We start from the raw sequence: 20,497 nt of genomic DNA, 5'->3' as shown, positions 1-20,497 counted from the left end.
CATCACGCGACAGCAGCAGGAGTCTAACATTCAGGGAAAAAAACAAACCTGTCTGGCTTTGGCAATTACAATTTGAGTCTCCTTGTTGCAGAAGTCATACCTGGAGGCTTTTATCTGTGCAGATGTCACAGATACAAGAATTTTCTTACCAGAACGTTACTGAAGAGTTCCTGCACAGATTTATATTTAACAAACCTGGAAATATTCCAGTTGTGGATCAAATTGTAAACCAACAACTGGAGGGTTATCTCAGATTTTCATGATGACAGTGGCATTGACCTGCCAGGCTTAGATTCACCCAAAGCAAACTATTATAACTTGTGTGGATTAGCCCAGTATGTTGCAAGACTCAACATTTTAGCCTGTGAAGAAGAACCCTAAATAAAGTTACTGTCTAAGCTGGGTTAAATTTTCTTATTTTAATACCATTTTTTGGACAAAAATCCTGTCTTCTCTTTCTCCAAGAGTACCCCACACACTAACATTAACAAATAGTTGGTGAGGAGCTAATTTGTTGATGCAGTGTATATCAAAGCCTTGATATTGGTGAAAAGGTCTGTTAATACTATTTTTCAACTGAATTTGAGTAGCTTGTGTGTTTCAAGTTGCAGTGTTTTACATTTCATTTTGTTGTGATGCCCATAATATCCATAGTTATGCTCCATCATCCTGCTTCCAGTGATGTGAGAAAGCTACATTCCATCTGAAGCACCAGTGCAAGCATAATGGCTGTGATGGCAGCTTAGGCTGATGCTGTAAACTGTTTTTAGATGGCTGGTTTTATTTGAAGAGCCTGTGTGAGGATAATTGAAGATACTTTATTTTGTACCTGGTTAACAATAGATAAGCCATGTACCTTGGAACATGTAATTTTCATCAGTGGTTACTGAAAAACTCCAGTAGGCCTTTCACTTCCATGGGATACACAATGAGAATTGCGGATTTACAGTGTTTTCAGTGATTTCAGTGTGCCTCAGGCACATTGGTAGGACTGTGATTGGGAAACTTTTATTACTAAAAAGCTGCATTGCTGGCTGTGTAATTGAAATGCTACGTTAGAAATACATGAAACTTCAAAGAGCCGACACTGAGGCTCAATTTAACTATTCCCTCATTTGATTTACAATCTCACACTTGAATTTTCACCAGCCTGTCAAAACTGTCATGTGTTGAAATGTGTCAGAGTTGAACTGGGCCTCCTCTGCTTATTACTGATTTCTAGGATGACAGTAAAGAAGATTTTGAGCTTAATTTTCATAGTGGAGTTGCAGACATTGTTTTTTGCTTGTTTCCTCTTGGCCCTGTAGGTTTTTTTGGTGTTACACAGTGAATTGGAATCCATACCTTTTTAATTATACAGACTTATCGATAAGTTCGCGAATATATGTAACTTCCATGTTGTCATAAACAGGGGGTAGCTTAAAAGCAGCTTACAAAACTGTTGTGTGGGTGTTTGGGGTTTTTAAGCTCTGGGATGCTTTCTTTAAGAGTGGTTTCCCCAGTGAAGCTGAAGAGGTTGTATGCTCTGGCACAGGAATACCTCGGGGAATACACTAAGCTGGTAGAGCTGCTGAGTGCCATGGAATCACGGACTGGCTTGGGTCAGAAGGGACCCTGAAGATCATTTTGTTCTGATTCCCCTGCCATGGGCAGAGAGACCTTCCACTCTCCCAGCTTGTTCAAAGCCCCACTCAGCCTGGCCTTGAACACTTCTAGGAATGGGGCAGCCACAGCTTCTCTGGGCAGCCTGTGCCAGGGCCTCACCACCCTCACAGGGAAGAATTTCTTCCTTATGTCTTATCTAAACCTGCCCTCTCAGTTGGAAGTGTTGTCCAGATGCCTTGGGGCAAGTATGTAGCAGCAGCTGCCCAGCTCAGGTGTGTTTCATGCACTGGAGCTGCAGGAAGCACCTGTGCAGCCTGGACACTGCTGCTGGGCAGCACTGGGCTTGCTCCGGGTGCTGCAGGTGCCCAGCTCTAATACAGCCTGTGTTTCTGGGAAGTGATGGACAAAGTGACTTAGTGTCCATGTGTCCAACAGCCTGGGCATGCTCCAAAGCAGAGAAAGTTCTGCCTGGTGCATGCCCACTCCTAAGTCTTCAGGAACACTTGTATGTAAGTGCTGTAGTCCTCTATTCTGAAAGGTTTCACCCACGGTACTCCACAGTGAATGACAAAAAAGCAAATCTGTACAGGTATGCGTGAGGAAAACTAAGGTTCCAAAGGTAGTTACAGGTAGCCAAGAGGCAGAAACAAAAGCAAAAGTGTTTTGGGGTTGATGTTTGAAGCTGGAGTGGAAGATATGCTTCCTTCCTAATTTTGAAGATCAGTTTTGAATGATTGATAATTTAGTCTGAAGTGTGTTTACTACTGAGATGCTTGGGCACTTCTGAGGAGTTTCCCATTCTCTGTTTATGAAGGAACTGGGGTCTTTTTTTCCTCAGCAATGAGCTGCATCACAGGCAACAGTGATGCTGTGGTAAGCCTCCTCCATCCCCTCCCTCCCCAAGTTCTGGAACTCACCTAGTGTTTTACTAGCAATTCCAGGTGCCAAAAAGCAGGTAACATCACATTCTCCACTAAAAAATACTGTTTCCAGACAGCTTGGTTCATGGAATGAAACAAGCCTATGTTTGGTATGAGTGCATTGTTGCATCCCAGCAAAAGCCACTTCTGTGCGGAGCATTTGGTGATTTGTGCAGAATTTGCCTGGTCAATAAGCCTCCAGTCTCTAGTATTCCATACATCAGATTGTTTCTCTGGTGTCCTTTTTCCTTAAGGAACAGAAGAGGATATGGTTGTATCTTAGTTCTGTGAAGGTGTATTTTAGCTTTGTGGAAGTATTGGTTCATGATTCAAAGATGACTCACCTGAGAAAGATTTGGAGCTGTTGTAATTGCCTCTGGGCTTTATTGAAAGGGACAATGAACAGAAGGAGATTATAATGTATAGTTGCATATGTACAATCTAGGATCATGTACTCAATTCTGGTTTTCTGAAGATAAGATGAAATATAAGATATCCTTGTGTTTACTGTTCCATTTTATGTATTTTTTGTGCTGTCTTCTTTTTTACAGACTTTTTGGTGGCAAGCCTAGTAAACAAGTTCCCATCACAACAGCTGAAAATATGAAAAACTCAGTAGTCATCTCCAACCCTCATGCCACCATGAACCAGCAGAGTACCCTTGACTCCCCATCTGGCAGTGGTGTGCTGAGCAGTGGGGGCAGCAGTCCCCTCTATAGTAAAAACACAGATCTCAACCAGTCTCCACTGGCTTCCAGCCCCAGTTCTGCACACTCGGCTCCTTCCAACAGTTTGACATGGGGTACCAATGCCAGTAGTTCTTCTGCAGTTAGCAAGGATGGCATTGGATACCAGTCTGTCAGCAGCTTACACACCAGCTGCGAATCCATAGACATCTCCCTGAGCAGTGGAGGTGGGCTGAGCCACAACTCCTCCAGTGGCTTGATTCCAGCCTCCAAGGATGATTCTCTGACTCCCTTCATCCGTACCAACAGTGTTAAGACTACGTTGTCTGAAAGGTTAGTGGGCTTTTCTCTTGTTTCCATATGTTTGTATCTCAAGTGGGAATGAAGTCCTGGTGGCAGTAGCCAGTGCTGCAGATACAGATCAAATAATACCACTTACCAGACAGTGCAGATAACGCTAGGACTAGACCTTACAGATAAGTTATTCCGGGAAAGGAGCCCAGTTCAGAGCAGGAGGATGGGTTCAGAAGAGGTTTTTATTTTGCTGTCACAGCCAATGTGACAACTTTTTTTTTTGCTAGCAGATGGTACCTAATACTTGAATTTTGCATTATAGGTTATCCTTCCAAAGATCTGTTGTTAATTGAGATGATAGTGGTATTTTTAAAAACCCTCCAATTTTGATTTCAAAAGTCAACCTTTTCATGTTAAACTTTTTGATTGTAGAATTTGATAACTTTCAAACTGGAGGTGATGCTGAAAAGACAAGTCCTTATCTCCATAGTCACTTGATCCCTTCTCATCTTCTCCCCGCTGTCTTGTCCTATCTCCAATTGTTCACTAAAATATTTCAGTACAAGCATTCATGTGTATGCTTAGTGAATCCTATTAGAAGCTGGATCCAAGTGAAAAACAATCAGCTGAATTTTATTTCAGACTGATCAGTTCCCCAGCTCTGTATATGGTGAGATTCACTGGTACCTATGTGGACACAGGGTAGGACCTGGGAGGAGGATGAGCATGAAGGAGGGAACAGGGCTTTTCCAGCATCAGAGCTGGATTGATGGCACACTGAGCTAACACTGGGGAGAGTTCTGCAGTGGTCTCTGAGGAACCTCTTGTAGATGGCAGTAGAACCCTCCCAAGCACTGGAAATGAGCTATGTCCTGATGTGTAGTGATGAGTTCAGGTAGCAAGATTTTTGTAGCTGCGTCTCAATGGAGAAAATTGCACCTGAATGTAATGTTCTGACAGTTTGGAGTTCTCTTTGTGTTTTATTATAATTCCTTTTTGTTCCCTCATCTTTTCATTCTAATACTCCTTCTCTTGTTTTCTGTCTTGTTGGACTGCTCTTTCTAGCCCTCTTTCTTCCCCTGCTGCTAGCCCCAAATTCTGCCGAAATACCTTGCCCAGGAGACAGGACAGGTAATGCTGTCTCAGGACAGGAGTATATGCTCAAGGCTGCAGGTTTTGTTGCCCATCTCAGTGAAGCAAATTGTTTTGTGCCAGACTGTGCTCAGTTGAGTGCTCGGCTGTGTTCATCATCCAGGTGTGAACTGACACAAAGACATGCCAGTGAGAGTCCCTGCAAACACCCATCTAGCCACCCAAATCAATCTGAAGAGTAGCATACAGCACAGTTGGCATGTTTTTGGTGTTGCTCTCATTTCTGGGAATGTCCTTTGGTTTGAGGGGTATTTTTAACCCACCCTTCATATCTTTGCCAAAGACAATTTGAAAATCATGTCTTTTTTTTTTTTTTTTTTCCCTACAAATCTAAACTCTCACTAGCATTTCAGCATTCCTCTGGCATGCTGCTTTTCCCACTGCCTTTCTGGCCTGTCCTTTTTGTTGTGAAGTCCCTGTGTGATTCAGTGTTGTCAGTCTCTTACTGCAGCTTGGCTCATGAGTGTTTTCCAAGTATTTAGGTACAGTCATCCTTGTACAAATGCATGTTAAAGTTAGGAAAAGGTGACACATATCTAAACATTCCAGCTCACTTGTGCTCACTGATGTAATTTTTGTCAGTCTCATACTGTAACTTAGCTACAAGGATTGTCATTTAATTAATTTACTTAACCACAGGGGTATTTTCTTTCAAAACATATTAACAGGCTCTGCTCATCAGTTGTAAAAACATAAACTGAAATAGTTGAGTTTTGGACAGCTGATGGGTCCATTTTACTTTGCTAATGGGACTTAGGCTAAGATTTGGAAATTTAAACAGTCTGGGCTCAATACATCTTTACAGTAATTAGGTGCATTCCCTAGAGGGTGTCTGCTGAAAGAAATGATGGGAAGGTGGTTTGGACTTGAATATTCCCATCAGGTTTTACCAATAGCCTGCTGAAAAGTGTATTTTTAAATACCCATTTGATGTTTAAAGAGCCATTTTTGTTCATTGTGGGTAGGAGAAACAGTCAGGTGAGGTTGTAAAGAGATGTGATTCATTGGCATGGTAGCAGCTGCATGTTTGTGCAAACCCCACCTGGGTGAGGAGGTCTGTGCATGTTTCTGTAGGGAGGCCCCAGCACCTTTTCCTCTGAAAAGGTGATGCAGATGTTTGTATGTCCTTCATCCTGATCTTATTCCTTCCCTTTTGTTCTTCTCTGAAGTTCTTTTCTTTTAACTTTTCTGCAGCGACCCACATCTTGATAGGAACACTTTGCCTAAGAAGGGACTCAGGTATTGGTGTTTCCACATGGTTTAACATCTTCTGTGGTGGCTTTGGAGTTTGCTTTGTGTTTCTGTTGTGGCTGGTGGTGATGGTCACAGTTTGCAAGAGGTGGCAACAATACTCTTCCTTTCCTCCTCCGTTTTTTCCTCCTCCGTTTTTTCCTCCTCCGTTTTTTCCTCCTCCGTTTTTTCCTCCTCCGTTTTTTCCTCCTCCGTTTTTTCCTCCTCCGTTTTTTCCTGATTTATATTGAAAGTTTAAGAGATGCAGATTGTCAGGAACTGCTGCTGAAGTGTCGAGACATAAGCAGAAGAATGAATGTATTTTTTGAAAGCAGATTGACTTTTAAAATTATTGCAGTGATCCCATTGATTTAAAATAGTCTTAATAAGTGGTATCTTACTGTAGGGCATTACTTGAAGGGAATCTAATTAATTAAATAGATAATATCAGCAAATAATAGGCTCTAAGTTTTTGGAAGAAGAGCTATTTACTCATAAATATTTGTCCAAAGGTGATGGCATAGCCCAAGGCAGATGCTGAATTCCATCAGCAGATGAGTGTTGGTATCTGTACCCTATCACATAGCTCACATCACACCTGTCCTGACATACCTATTACACATAGACACAATAAATGAAACTTAAGTTGAAGCCAGAGGGTGTTTTGCCACTGGTGTTGGCATAGACTATGTTTCAGCTATTTTCAATGCCTTCAGAAAAGGCTAAACATAGTCTCCTTTATGATGCTTCAATGCTGTTAGTTTTGAACTAAATGGGATACACTCCACAGGCCTTATATGGATGTCTCTGGAATATGAAATACTGGGTCACAGCTTGTTGAAAAAAATCCTGGTAATGGCTTTGTTGACTTGAATTTGGTTATAATATCACTAAAAGTCAGCTAAGGTTATTGATGTACCAAAATATTTAAATAGTGTTAGAATTTTGGCGTAACTTAGGAAAATGTTTTCCAAGTTACCATTATATTTTTAAATCATATGATGTAGCACACACTACATTTTATCCTACAGTGCTACACAGCACAACTTCTACCTGTAACTTTTGATTCACTCTGGTTTGGTTACACCTGAAGCCATAGGAAAGAAGTTTGTGGTTTGCTTTTCCCCCCGCCAAACAGAGGCAAAATGAATTAGGAACATGGTAGAAGAGCTTGGAGCAGCTCCTTAATTCAGAATTCTATTTGGTTTAGATTATTTAATCCTTTAATTTCATATGAGGATTCTTCCTTTTTTCTTTCTCTCTCTCTCCCACCCCAAGCCTTGTGACATTTCATGGTTGTTTTTTTTGGGTTTTTTTTTTAACAAAAAAGTCAAATAAATATCAAAGTTCATGGTGAAAAAGCTGTTTGATTTTGCAGGTATACTCCATCCTCCCAGTTGCGTAGTCAAGAGGATGCAAAGGAATGGCTCCGGTCCCATTCAGCAGGAGGACTGCAGGATACTGCTGCCAATTCTCCATTTTCATCTGGATCCAGCATAACATCACCCTCTGGAACTAGATTTAACTTCTCGCAGCTTGGTGAATAATAATCTGTTTGAATAATCACAGCAATGCTTTGTGTGTCCTGAAAACAGCATGTTGCACAAGATAATTTTCTTTCAGCAGCTCCAAGGCCCACACTGAACCTGAGGAAGCAATCTCATTGAAATGAGTGTGACTAATTAGCATTATTGTCTCGTATGCCCAAAGGTGCCATTCTTGCAGTAACTTTGAAACTGATTCTCTGGGAGTAATCAGATTAATATAAATTGTGAGCTTTATAAAATGTTCAGTAGAGCGGTCGGTTGATATCACACATTGGGATGCTTAGAGGACATAAGATGTTGCCTGCAGATTTTGCAACATTCTCTAAAATCCAAGCATTTTACTTACTGTGTATGCCAGTCTCATCAGTTTGTTATTTTATCTTTGTCTTTTTCAAGTGGCTTGTTGGAAATTTCAGAAAGCTCAGTCAAGCAATATATAAAAGTCAGGGGAGTTTCAAGTCAGAAAAACTGTCATTCCTTCACTTAATTTCTTTCCTAAATGCATTTTAAATTAAGGAAACAATAAATGCTGATTGGTAGGATCCATGAAGCATTGCAGGTTTTAGTTGACTGTATCAGCAGTTGAAATAGCCTGATTTAAAGTGCTGGTGGTGCTCATCTCTGTTGGGCTGGTTAAATACGACTTCGTTGCTTTGCAGTTTCTTCAGGTTTGTAAATTTCATCTTGAAGTGACATTTGGAAAGAAAATACCTGTTTGTTTATGACTTTCAAAAGCCCGTCCATAATAATTGATATTATTATTTAAAATAAGTATATTGTTTATTATAACTTCTATGTAATAACTAATTTATATATAATAATTGTGTGCAAAATAGTTAAGCTTGCACTTGTGAACTTCTTGTGCAAATTTGGAGCAGATTGCACAGTCACTTATTTCTAGTGTAGTTTTGAGTTGCAGTAATGACATTCTAGAGCCTTTGAGTGTTCTGGAAAGAAACACATTCAATAAGTGGCTTTAAATAAACTGATACTTAGCAAAATTTCAGCTGAATATACACACAGCATGGCTACATTTCCAACAGCTAGCAAACTGTCAGGAAAGTTCATGAAATCAAAAAAAAAAAAAAAAAACCAAAGAGTGTTGTCATAAGCCCAGAAACTTAACTCTTTATGCACAGTGTTGGAGATTATTTGTATTAGCTTTAAAAGTTCTTTGGCCACAAACTGCAATGTTTGGCCAAAAAATACAAAAAAAAAAAAAAAAAAAAAAAAAAAAAAAAAAAAAGATAATGTTTTCATATGTTCCTAAGATGAGAACTTAGAGATATTGGAGTTAAGAAAGGTCATTGGATTTAATTCAAGAGCAAATGGTGATATGAAAGTCAAGCACTTGTGAACTGAATTATCCTGTCTTCTACAATAGTCTGTATCATTTGTTGGTCTATATAGAAACAGGCAATGACAGCACACCAAAAGGAACCTACCCAGATGAACAATGATTTTGTTCTCTTTTTTTACCCACAACTGAACTAATTCTTAGTAAACAGCAGGCATAATTTTAGCACAAAAGTTCTTCTGAGAAATGTGAGATTGCAGTACTTTTATACTCTAAACACTGGCTGGAAGAATATTGGCTTTTAAGGCAAAATTAGTATTTTACAGTTCTCAAGACATCATAGTGGAAAGAAGGTTCTGAACTGCACAGCTATGAGGAAACTAAAGCTCTTCTTATTTGTGACTAAAATACGTAGAAAAATGTCATTTTCTTAGAACTTGAAGGCTCTTTTGAAGAAGCTAAGTCTTGCTCTATATAGACAAAATACTACAATTTTTGTGAAAGAACAGTTCCAAATTAAATGAGGAATTAATTATATAATTCATTCATTCATTAACTAATTAATGAATTAGTTAATGACAAGATAATTTTCTTTCATTCTGCCATGCCTGGGAGGTGTTAGTTAGGTAACTGAGCTTGTTTGTGGAATTACGGACACATGGACATTATGGACATACAGACAGTGTTTAAAATTACCTTCTTTTACTAGAGTTTTCACATTCACTAGCCTAGTTTGAAAACCAGTGAAGCCTGGAGAAGATGATATCAAAAATTTTTGTCTTAAAGTGGAGGGGGAGGGAAGAACCTTTGCTGGTGGAGGATCACCAAAGGGAGAGCAGGAGTGCTGGCAGTACTAAGGCGGTGTTTGTTGCTGGCTTTGCAGCGAGCCCCACGAGCGCGGCGCAGATGAGCCTGTCCAACCCCGGCATGCTGCGCACGCACAGCCTGTCCAACGCCGACGGGCCCTACGACCCCTACGGCGACACGCGCCTCCGCAACAGCTCCATGTCCCTGGACGAGAAGAGCCGCACCATGAGCCGCTCCGGCTCCTTCCGCGATGGCTTCGAGGAGGGTCAGTAAGGTCCTGTGGGGCTGGGGATGCTCAAAGGTGCCGGTTTTTGGCTTCTTTTTCTGCCTCTGCCAGGGTGGGGATTGAAGCTCTGGAGGCAGTGTTTTGTGTTCAGACCCAGCTGTTTATTATTTCTTATCTATGTTACAAGCCGTGAGTTCTACAGCATTCTACTAACAAGCTACAAAATGGCTAACTATCTTTCTATACAAGGTCTTTTAAGGCTAAAATATCCAATTAAGAAATGACACCTAAATTCTTTCACTTTTTACCCAATAACTAATCACTCGAAGTCCGCAATACGGGCTTTTCTGTCCAATTACAAAATACCACCCAAACCCATGAAGAGAAAGGAAGAAGATAAAGAAGGACCAGCCTCCACCCTGAAACCTCCATCTTATTTTATATATATATTACTGTATTCTAAAACCCCAAACTCTTAAGTTTTCCACCCTGGGATATTACACACTTCTAATCAACTACACACCCATAATCCCAGTGCTATCAATCAATTTTGCAAGCCTTTTCCATGGCCTCAGGTCAAGAGAGGAGATAGAGAGTGCTCTCTTCAGTACTCTCCTGGGAGTCCGAGTCTATCAGCACAGAAAGTCTAAAATTCTCAGTGTGCAGAACGCCAGCTCAAAGGGTGGCCTTTGCACAGGAACTGGGCACTTCTCAGTTCAAACACAGCTTTTTCAGCGTGGAGCTCTCAGTGTTAGCTAAAACCATAGTCCTAGTCGTGGTTGTTCTGATTGTAGAATCGGAGTGTTCAAAGAGACCGGCAAGGATCATCAAATCCAACTCCTGACCCTGCCCAGGGCACCCCAACAATCACCCCATGTGTGAACATTGTCCAAACACTCCTTAAAGTCTGTCAGCCTTGCTCCTGTGACCACTTCCCTGGGAAGCCTGTTCCAGTGCCCAGTCACCCTCTGGGTGAAGAGCCTTTTCCTGATATCCAACCTAAACCTGACACAACTTCAGGACAAAGATCCCTCAGATCTTGTCACTGGTCACCAGAGAGAATGATGATGTTTATTCAGTGATTATTTTGGTCAGACACAGGAAATAAGTGTTGTATCTAGACCTTGACTGTTCAAGAAATGGCTTAAACATCCTGTGCTTCATTTTTAGTGCTCTCAGAACTACTAATTCATGCTTAGAGTCAGCACATCAGTGTTTCTTCAATAGGGGTATTCTGAACTTGCACCTCCACATTTCTGCTTATATTATAGATTAGTGATATCAGTTAGACTGTTTCTATCCCAGTAATTTTTCCAGTATTTAAGCTGCACTCAAATAGTCTTATATTCCAAAGGGAGTTGAGTAGCTCTTTGAAACATCTAGGCTTGTCTTTTTTAGAGCTTCGCTATCTTTTCAAATATGTAACCACACCTGATAAAAAGAACCCATGCAAATATAACAAGAAAAAACATTTACCTATAAATGAATATTTAGTTTGATTGCTCCTGATCAGGCATCCTTGTAGCTGTAGCAGGAGCGGCTGTGAGCACACATTAAAATCCTCAAGCATTGCCCTTTGAAAATTCAAGCATGGAGTGGTTCCTAGCAAACATTTTCAATGTTAACTCTTTGAGTCTTAAATCTCCTTTAATTAATTAATTAATTTGTTACTGAATTTAGTCAGTACATTTTATTGTATTTTAGAGGTCTGTGGCTAAGGATTTTTATTAGGAGTTGAAAATTATTAGCATAATGCTGTAGGGCTAAAAGCTGGGACATTGCAGCTTTATATAATAAATATAATCTGGGATGGAATTTGAGTCACTGTATCTGTGTTACACTTCAGTGATTTACCAGAAGAGATACTGCAGCAAAATTTACTTAGGTTTTATTGAAGACATCCTCCAAAAAATTGTAGCCTTAGTCCTTTAACTGTCCTTAAGATTGCAGCAAGTCCATTTTGGCATATTGGAGGTTAAACTCTGTCTTGTAGTTCCGAAATTCTTGTCCAGCAGAGAGCTTGGTTTGGATAAACATCTAGTAAGTATTGCATGTTTGAAGAGAAACCATTAAAAAAAAAAAAGAAGAAAAGGAAAATATAAAAAGAGTTAGGAGAAATGTTCTATTAAGCGCTTTTTATTCATTTGAAAAAAGTAATAAAAATTAAGTCCAAAAAATATCCACTAAGTTACGGACTTGAAAGCGGTTGGAAAATACCACTTTTGTATCTGAGGAAGGAATTTGACCCTGCAGGGGACATACTGAAGATCTCTTTCAGATTTTCCTCAATTTTTTGCACCTAAAGGGATAATAATTTTTACCACATGGATTGAATGTTTAGGTGTAGTCTTTTTTTTTGTCTTCAGGAGAAAGGTCTTCCGTCACTTCCCTGGCTGTAGAGAACGCTCTACTACTAAGCTATCCTGCTTACTAGCTCCTGCTTCTTTCTCAGGGAGTCACAAGGTCTAAGTGGTTAAGTGTTTCTGAATATAGCAGAGGTTTGCCTTCACCTTGAGAGACTAGATTTAAAAGTATTATAGAAATTAAAATTTGTGGTTAATGAACAAATTGATTTTATACAATCATCCAGTGTCAATGAAGCATAAATCCAGGTCTTAAATAAAGCTTACCAACCTAATTCTTAATTATTTCCTAGCACATAATATTACAAGACTTTTGTTTCTCATTAACTTCAAAGCTGGGTCAGGATTTATTCTTTAAAGCCTTTTCTTCTTTTGTCTCTGGGTATGAAGTACAGTCATGTTCTCTCACAGGCACAGCATGTAGGTGGGGAGGTTGGTCATCCTTGCAGTAACTCTTGTGTCAGACAGGGCTCAGGGCTGTGGAGGCGCCAGCAGGAACAGCCTCCAAACTCGCCAGAACTTCATGGGGAAAAACCGCAGCATAAAAATTGAGTGGGCTCTTGGCTCTCCGGTTTCCCCACTCTTCCAGCCAACAATGTTCCCCAGGAGCTGGGCTGTCACTGGCTCTACCCTGATACTTCAGCCTCCAAGAGAAAACAAAAGTTAAATTCGTTATCGTTGGAATATAAATTCTTATTCTTTTTTGTGCTACTGACTGCAATACCAGTTTTTCTTTCTGCTCTCTGGGCAGATGGTCATGGCTAGAGCCTTTCTTTTCTAGCATTAAAAATGATACATGCTTTCCTGTGCATTTACAGTGCCTTAAAATAATAGCTCCAGACCAATTTGGGTTTGTAGGCTGCATGCAGATGCGTGCTGGCTGCAAGAAACAGGAATTGCATCAAGACCATAACTGCCTTCAGGCTCCTAATTAAATAGCCTTCAAGTAGCCATCTGCAGATCCTTTAAAAAGAAATTGCAGAAGTATATTAATTCCTTAGTCGTCCTTGAAATGAGAAATCTGAAATTAGGTATGTGTTCAAATGATGCACGGGAGTCACCATTCATGGAGGAATTGAAGAGCTGTGTAGATGTGGTACCTGAGGACGTGGTTTACTCGTGGCCTTGGCAGTGCTGGGTTAATGTTTGGACTGGATGATCTTAGAGGTCTTTTGCAACCTAAATAAATCTATGATTCTGTGTGATGGTGGTGTTTCACAAGGCAGGAGTAGGGTTCCTTTTTTTTCTTTCCCTTTTTTTTTCTTATTTTGTGTCTTCTCTCCTGTATTAAAGTCCCAATGCGATCTTAAAAATTCCAGCTGACGCTAACTCCGTGTTGAGTCTGACCAAGTCCACAGTAAAGTTTCTGTTTCCTCTCAGGCCAGTTGGTAGGGCTCTTTTTTGGTTATGTCTCTATTAGGAAAAAAATTCAACAAGGAAGAACAAAGGGAGGCAAACCAGAAAATAATACTATATTCCCTCTGTGAGTCCATTTGTGGCCTTGTGCAATATTGCCTCACTTTGGGCTTTCCATCTTGAAAATCTTAATGGGACAATGCAAGTAAAGAAAAGTGAGAAGGAGATCTTAAGCACAGAACATCTGTGATAGAAAGTTAAAATAGAAGTCTTCAGCTTGCAAAGTGGTGGCTGAAGAGATGTGTATTGAATTTTTGTTTGTTACAAAGAGATTGGTCATCCATTCCTTCTCTTAGCACAATGGCATGGGGACACTCAAGGAACTTACTGACTGATTCAGGAGCAGGTCTGAAACAACTGCAGAGAATTACATTTCTGAACACAAGAGAACTTTTCATTACAGACAAAATGTGTCAGTGGATTCAGTAGCAGTTAAGGGAGTTAATGTTAGACAGGTCACAGCAGCCAAAACAATGGTCTGACTGCAGTTTCTACCCCTGGAATTTCCATCTCTGCTGATTCCCAGAAGGTGCAAAGGTGTACCTGGGGAATAATCATTGTGTATCTGTCTCCTCTTTTCATTCTTTTCAGTAAACATGGGCTGTGGTTGCAGCCAGGGCTGGAGCACACCATTAGACAGAGCCTGACTCTGACTCACACCACTTATTTTTATGTTCTTAGTGCAGGACAGCCCTTAATATCTAACTAGAAAGATCATTTTAAGTGAAAATCTGATTACCCAGAGAAAGCGAATGTGTGTGAGGTTTTTTTTTTTTTACTTTCTTGTGGGTTTTCTAAATTGTCTTAAATTCCTTCAGAAGCCAGCTTAGACCTTCTTTACTTCTCTTTCCAATATTGCCTTAGGATATAATGTCAGTGGGAAAGCAGAACCCATTTATTACAAATGTAGAATTGCAGTAGGTAATTAAAGCAAAATGGCAGCTTTTCTAAACCTTTTTTTTTTTTTTCCTGGAGGACTTAGAAGAAAGAAAAAGTGATTTTGTGCTATTTCATTTGATTTGTGTTCAATTACCTGAATTTTGAATGAAAGTTTCAGTTCAGTACTATTTGTTCCTAAAAATAAAAATAAGGGAAAACTAATTTTGTATGTTTCAGTAGCAGAAAAAATAGCTTCAGGTACTTTTTTCAATAGTGTAATAAAGAATGAAATGATGCTATATTTATATGCAAATTCTAATGCCTAAGTAACAGACATCAGGATGGTAACAACCTTGAGAATCACAGAATAGTTAGGGTTGGAAGGAACCTCTGAAGATCATCTAGGTCATCAGCTCGTTCATTTATGTTCATTATTGAATTTAAATGCAAAAATTGCTTGAAATGAATCCTTTTCCAGGAAGTTTTATAGCTATGTTTTCACTGTTAATTTTTTATGAGAGAACAAACTTTGCCTTGTTAAAAAAATGTCCTTGCTTTAAAGAAAGACCAAGAAACCCTGCAGGGAAAGGGAACGTTGGGCTCATTGGTGCACTGATGCAGCTCCCTCAAGTCAGCAGAACGAAGATACAGCTGCATTTAGAGGAGAATTCACAACCCCAAAATTAGACAATGTTTTTTTTTTATCTTGGGTCCTCCACATCTTCTCCTGGGCATCTGGTTACACAGTGGAGCTGGGTGTTGTGGTTTTCCCAGGACATTCCCATCTTGGTCTGTTGCTTAGAAAAAAAAAAAGCTCAGTCTCCCCTAAAACTGAAGATTAAATACTTAGATTTAATTTTGTAATCCCTTCTGCAGTTCTTGGAGTTGTTTTTTTTTTTTAATCTTGAGTAAGCCCTTTTGCAAGAATTTTAATATAAAATATCCAGAGAAATACTTATCTCTGAACAGACCTTCATCAAAACTTTTGTAAACTTTCTTGGTCACACCTAATTTTCCCAAAAAAATAAGTATTACGAGAATTTTAAAACAGCTTTACCAAATCCAAGGTTATGGATTGTGTCAGCTGGCAATGCATGCTTCAAACTGTACATTATTGGTACGATAATATAATTAAGTTTATGATGGATGATGAAATTTGTGAAAGTATTTCTACAGCAGATTGGTGGTTTACAGTGGATGATTTATGATGATTCCACCCTGTGGTTAGTGCACTTAAATTCATTGTGTTTATTTTCTATCCTTTAGTGCATGGTTCTTCTCTCTCTTTGGTGTCCAGTACATCATCTATTTATTCCACAGTGAGTATAATGAAATGAAGTGTGTATTTATTCATCAAAATTATTGAATTGGCTGGTCTTGCTGTACTAGTTTTGCCATTCAAGGAGCAGGAAAAAAGCAGTTTTCATTTGACTGTGTTCTGAATGCTAGCTAGGAAAGGAATGTTTACATTCTTGAAGATGTTTATGTTCTTGAAGATGTCTGTGGATATTTAGCACATTAAACATATACTTCAATGACCTAAATTGATTTTTTGAGTCTGTATTTTATGCTGTGCTAAGTAGGTTTTGCTACAAAGCACCTTCAAATCTCCTCAGATATGAGGAGATTCGAACTTCATTACTTACAGCATCCCAAAATTTGCCATATAAAGTCATCCCATCCTTATATTAATGATTTGCTACTAAAGAAGTTCACTTTTCAATGCATAAATAATTCTAAAAAAAGGCAATTTAGTCACTGTGCCAGTAACATTTTCTCCACACGTGTGTATTCATTTTGGTTATCTGATCCTAAAATAAGGCTGGCTGGAGTTTGAAAATAGCAGGGGAGCACTCAGAGCTTCAGGTTCCTGTGCTTGCTGCACGAGTGTCCCCAGTAGTTGTTTGGATGGTTGTAATTTTCCTGGTGGCTGGTAGTGGGCATGTTTTCTTAGAAACTGTGGAGTGTGTGACTTCCTACCCCATACTTCTCCTTAGCTGATAACTGGTTAGAAACAGGCCAAGTAGTCACAGTTCTGTCATGCTGACCACAGTGGATGGTCAGTACATCCACTTGGCATCCTCACAACTGGCTGTGTGTCCTCACTATTTCATTGCCACAGTGCCTAGGCAGCACCCAAGTGGGAGGAATTTTTAATTTTTTGTTTTCACATTACTTCGGAATGCAAAAATGTGACCTCCTTGCCATGGAGAGCTGAGCGTGGGATGAAGGGAATTGCCTGGGATCAGCCAAGTTCTGTGGCAGTCCTGGCTCTTCAGAGCCCCATGCAGTCCCTTATGGACAGAGCCAGGACTTCTTCATGCCTCCGTGACTGAGATCAGAGGTGCACTGGTCAGCAGGCTGAGGTGGAGCCCAAATTCCTTCCTGCACAAGGAAGTACCTCCAGCAGCCTGTTTTCTTTTTCCTTGAGAGTAAATAAATTAGGAGATGAAATTAGACTGAATATGGATCAGGGAATGCAAAATAGGGAATTCATATTAGAGTTCTTGAAATACAAAAAGATAATATGCATAAATATGTCAGGCTGGTTATGTTGTAATATCCTCACATACTTCCTTTTATTTTCCAGCCTGAAGAGAAGTGCCAGTCAGAGGTAAGAGCATGTCCTCTTTGACAAGCATAAATGACACTGTGCATTGTATTATGTCTTGCTGTTTTATTTCTCCTTGTTATGATGCAATAAAGTGCTCTCTTAAAACCCACAGATTCGCAAGCTGCGGAGAGAATTGGACGCATCCCAAGAAAAAGTGTCAGCTCTGACAACTCAGCTGACTGCTAATGTGAGTACAGCTCTTGAGAGCAAACATTAACCTGGGATGCATTTAATGCAGCAATTACAACCCAGGTTTTTTAAGTGACAAAAAGATTTCATGTGTATAACATTCAGTTCGTATTACTGATGTGTTTAAAGAAATAACTACATGCATGTGGAGGACATGTCCAAAAATAACATCCTCTGCCCTACTAAGTTATCTTACACCTTTCTTTAAAAACTGGGTTATAATACTAATTTGGCTTTGTACCTGCGTAAGCCATCTTAAGGTCCTGAGAAGAGACAGGGTCTTTTTTTATAAACAGTGTCTTGCTTTGACATTTGGGTGGGATGAGATACAGATAAAGATTATAATTGGTAGGAATAAAAGTTAATAGAAACTTGGACTGAAATGCATTATGTTTTTCTGTTGCATAAAGATGTGGGTTAATGGCATGATAAATACTACTGGCATAAGGGGCTCTGGAAACTGATGTAAAGTTAAGCCTGAAGAACTGAGATACATGACTTTTTGTCAGTGTTGACAATACTTCTGCTTGTGCCTTTCAGGAATTTGAGGGATAAGTAATTTAAGACACTTGGGGGGGAAAAATACTTGGAATCCAGGAGGTGTTGAGGCAATACTATATGACCCTGAGCAAGTTTATTTGGGTGTTCTGTGCTGCAGTCACAGATAGCAGGAATCTGCAACACAGAAGCTTGCAAGGAAAATAAGCAATTCTGGAGTAAAGAAGCTGGAGATGAATAGTCAGCAGGTCAGACTATACTGACATCCTGGTTTATGGGAATGAATAAACATCAGAACATGTGCTGCTTGAAGGGGACTTCCGTGTCCATCAGCTCTTGGAACTGGGGGAGTGCAAAGCCTGGGACAGGAAAGGACAGGTTTCACCTGAGCAGTATCACAGGAAAGGTTCAAGGGGAAACCTGTGCTGTCCACTCTTGGCATCACAGTGCTTCATCCAGCTTGAAAATGGGGCCAGAAAACCAAGAGCACAGTTATAACAGAGAAGTCAAATAAAAGGGCTTTGGCTGCCCTTAGTTAAAACCACTTAGTTACTGTCCCAAGAGGAAAAGAAAACAGTCTAAACATCTTTCAAAAGTTAAATCTTATATTTGCCTTTCAAATACAAAGGGGATGGATACAGGCGTTGGTTTTCCCTCAGAAGCTTCTTTTACTTGTGGGAAAGCAGGACCAGATTCTCTTGCAAAGGTTTTTTATGATGTTGTTAAATAACCCAGCTTGTGTCCTTCACACAAAGAACTTGTCAGCTGAGCAGCTCATTTGGCTCTGCCTTGGCTTTATTGCTTTCTCCTTCCCACAGTTCAGGGTCACTGGGCTGGTGCTCAGCACAGGCTGCTCACTGCCTGGCCCAGCTGCTCTTCATCTGCCCAAGAATTTCTGTGTGGTTACTACCACTCTCTTTGTGGAGAGCAGTTTTTATTGTACACTCCTGTATGTTTTTGTTTGGATTGGGTCGTTTGGGTTTTTGTGGGTTTTTCTTACAGGCTTTTCTCAAAAAAAAAAAAACCAACAAAACCAAAACAAACGAAGCATATAATTTATTATTTTGATAATATTTTACTTAGTTCACTTTGCTAAAATTTTGCAGTGTTTTATTCATGCTATTTAAACTTCTTAGACTTGAGTCTGCCCCTGATTTCTCCATAAATTGGCAACAGAGATGTTGCTGTAACTGTCCCAGTATTAAATTTCAGTCTTAAATTTCAGTCTTTAGCCACCTATTTCCTGAGAACATCCTTTTTCCACGTAAAAGGCAAGGTCTGTTCCCAAAAAGATTTAGATTAATAAGTGCTGTTAGTTAAGACACTTGGACATTTCCTTTAGACATGATTCCTTTAAAAAAAGGCAATTAGAACTTCAGCAATTCAAACTAATCTCTTCAATTTACAGTTTTTTCCCTGAATTTCCTTGCATAGACACTGCAGTTGTTGATGCTTCTCAAGCCATCAGGGGCATGAATTTGAAAACATTTTGCTCCAGCTATAGAAAAGGAGGATATATTTTTTTCCATAGCTCACTGAATGATTTTGAGATAGGAATGATGGCAAGATCCGGTTTTGAAAGAGCAACTTTTAAGGCTCAGGTCAAAGCATTAAGGGTTTGTATCTGTTACTAATTCATGCACTCCTGCTTGCCCAGTTATTTTTTGCTTTTGAAAATTATTGCTGAGGATCCCTGAATATCAGCTTTGTTGTTCCGTGTTCATCCTCCCCAACAGAAGCTGTGCATTCTGTGTTTTTAAAATAAATATTTAGATTTTCCTATGTGTGTAGTGATAGGTTTTGAATTACTTTTTGCCATTTTCTCACAGTCTCAGCTCTGCTTATTTTCATAGGGGCTGATGGGAATGAGATCTGTGCATCCCCGTGTTATTGTACTGCTCATGTTTGTTTTCATTGTGAATGTGAGAACAGTTATTTAGCAGCAGTGTGCTGCTGCTGCTGAATGAGTCTGAAATAGCTCTGTGAAAGGTTTTTCTATTCTGTATTTTTTAGGTGAGAAAATATCTTTCTCTGCTTGGAAAGATTTCACGATTTTACTTGTTATTGTGCATATAGAATTCTTTTTAATAGATAAATAAAGTTTTTTTTTAATGGTTAGTGTAGATTATTATGGCTAATGAGACAAATACGTATTGAAATACACCTGTGATGAGTTATGTATGCATATGAGTATCCATAAAACAGTGCCATGTCATGGCTCTAGAAATACAGTTTCTTACGTTCTTTTCCATCTTCCCAATCTCCTTTTCCTTCTTTTTGCTTCTCAGTCATTTTCAATTCCTAGCTGATGTCTTTCATGTAATGGACACTGTGTTCTCCGTGCTTCTCGGGAGAAGAATGTTGAATCTTTTTCCCACAGAGCACATTTTTTCCTTTGCTTGGGAAAAGAAAAGAGGGTAATTGGCCAGGCAGCAGGAATTTTGGATTATATGTAGCAAGCTGACCTTGGCTGGAAGTGAGGTACGCTCAAATATGGAAGTCTTAGAGTTAGATGCAAGCACATTATCTGGCAAAGCATCTGTTCTCCTGGTGGGATAACCACAGTGAGAGCCTCCACCCCTGCGACTACCAACATCTTTTTGCCTTAATTATGCACAAAGGAAAATAGTGATTTAGTTGGAGGAAAATTTCTGCCTGAGTCTTCTTTATACAAAAACTTGATTTATATTTTATTGTTGGCAAGCATTTCCATAATGTGTGCTCCACTCATTTGACCTTTTCTAAGCAGTGTTGTTTTTTTTTTTTTTGCACCA

At 39.6% G+C, this 20,497-nt stretch overlaps 1 protein-coding gene across 2 annotated transcripts in view; it reads left to right on the top strand.

Moving 5' to 3' along the window:
- NAV2 (neuron navigator 2) overlaps nucleotides 1-20,497 on the top strand; it is a 203,466-nt gene that overhangs the window by 161,887 nt on the left and 21,082 nt on the right. For both annotated transcript variants that reach the window (XM_041461855.1, XM_041461854.1), the window contains 8 exons: nucleotides 3,077-3,544; nucleotides 4,571-4,636; nucleotides 5,852-5,896; nucleotides 7,266-7,426; nucleotides 9,615-9,803; nucleotides 15,689-15,741; nucleotides 17,013-17,036; nucleotides 17,149-17,223. In XM_041461855.1, the coding sequence (XP_041317789.1) occupies nucleotides 3,077-3,544; nucleotides 4,571-4,636; nucleotides 5,852-5,896; nucleotides 7,266-7,426; nucleotides 9,615-9,803; nucleotides 15,689-15,741; nucleotides 17,013-17,036; nucleotides 17,149-17,223 (1,081 nt within the window). The remainder of the gene's footprint in view (nucleotides 1-3,076; nucleotides 3,545-4,570; nucleotides 4,637-5,851; nucleotides 5,897-7,265; nucleotides 7,427-9,614; nucleotides 9,804-15,688; nucleotides 15,742-17,012; nucleotides 17,037-17,148; nucleotides 17,224-20,497) is intronic.

Source organism: Pyrgilauda ruficollis, unplaced genomic scaffold (genome assembly GCF_017590135.1).
Source record: "Pyrgilauda ruficollis isolate IOZ18807 unplaced genomic scaffold, ASM1759013v1 scaffold156, whole genome shotgun sequence".
Taxonomy (NCBI): Eukaryota; Metazoa; Chordata; class Aves; order Passeriformes; family Passeridae; genus Pyrgilauda; species Pyrgilauda ruficollis.
This window is presented reverse-complemented; position numbering and strand designations above follow the sequence as displayed.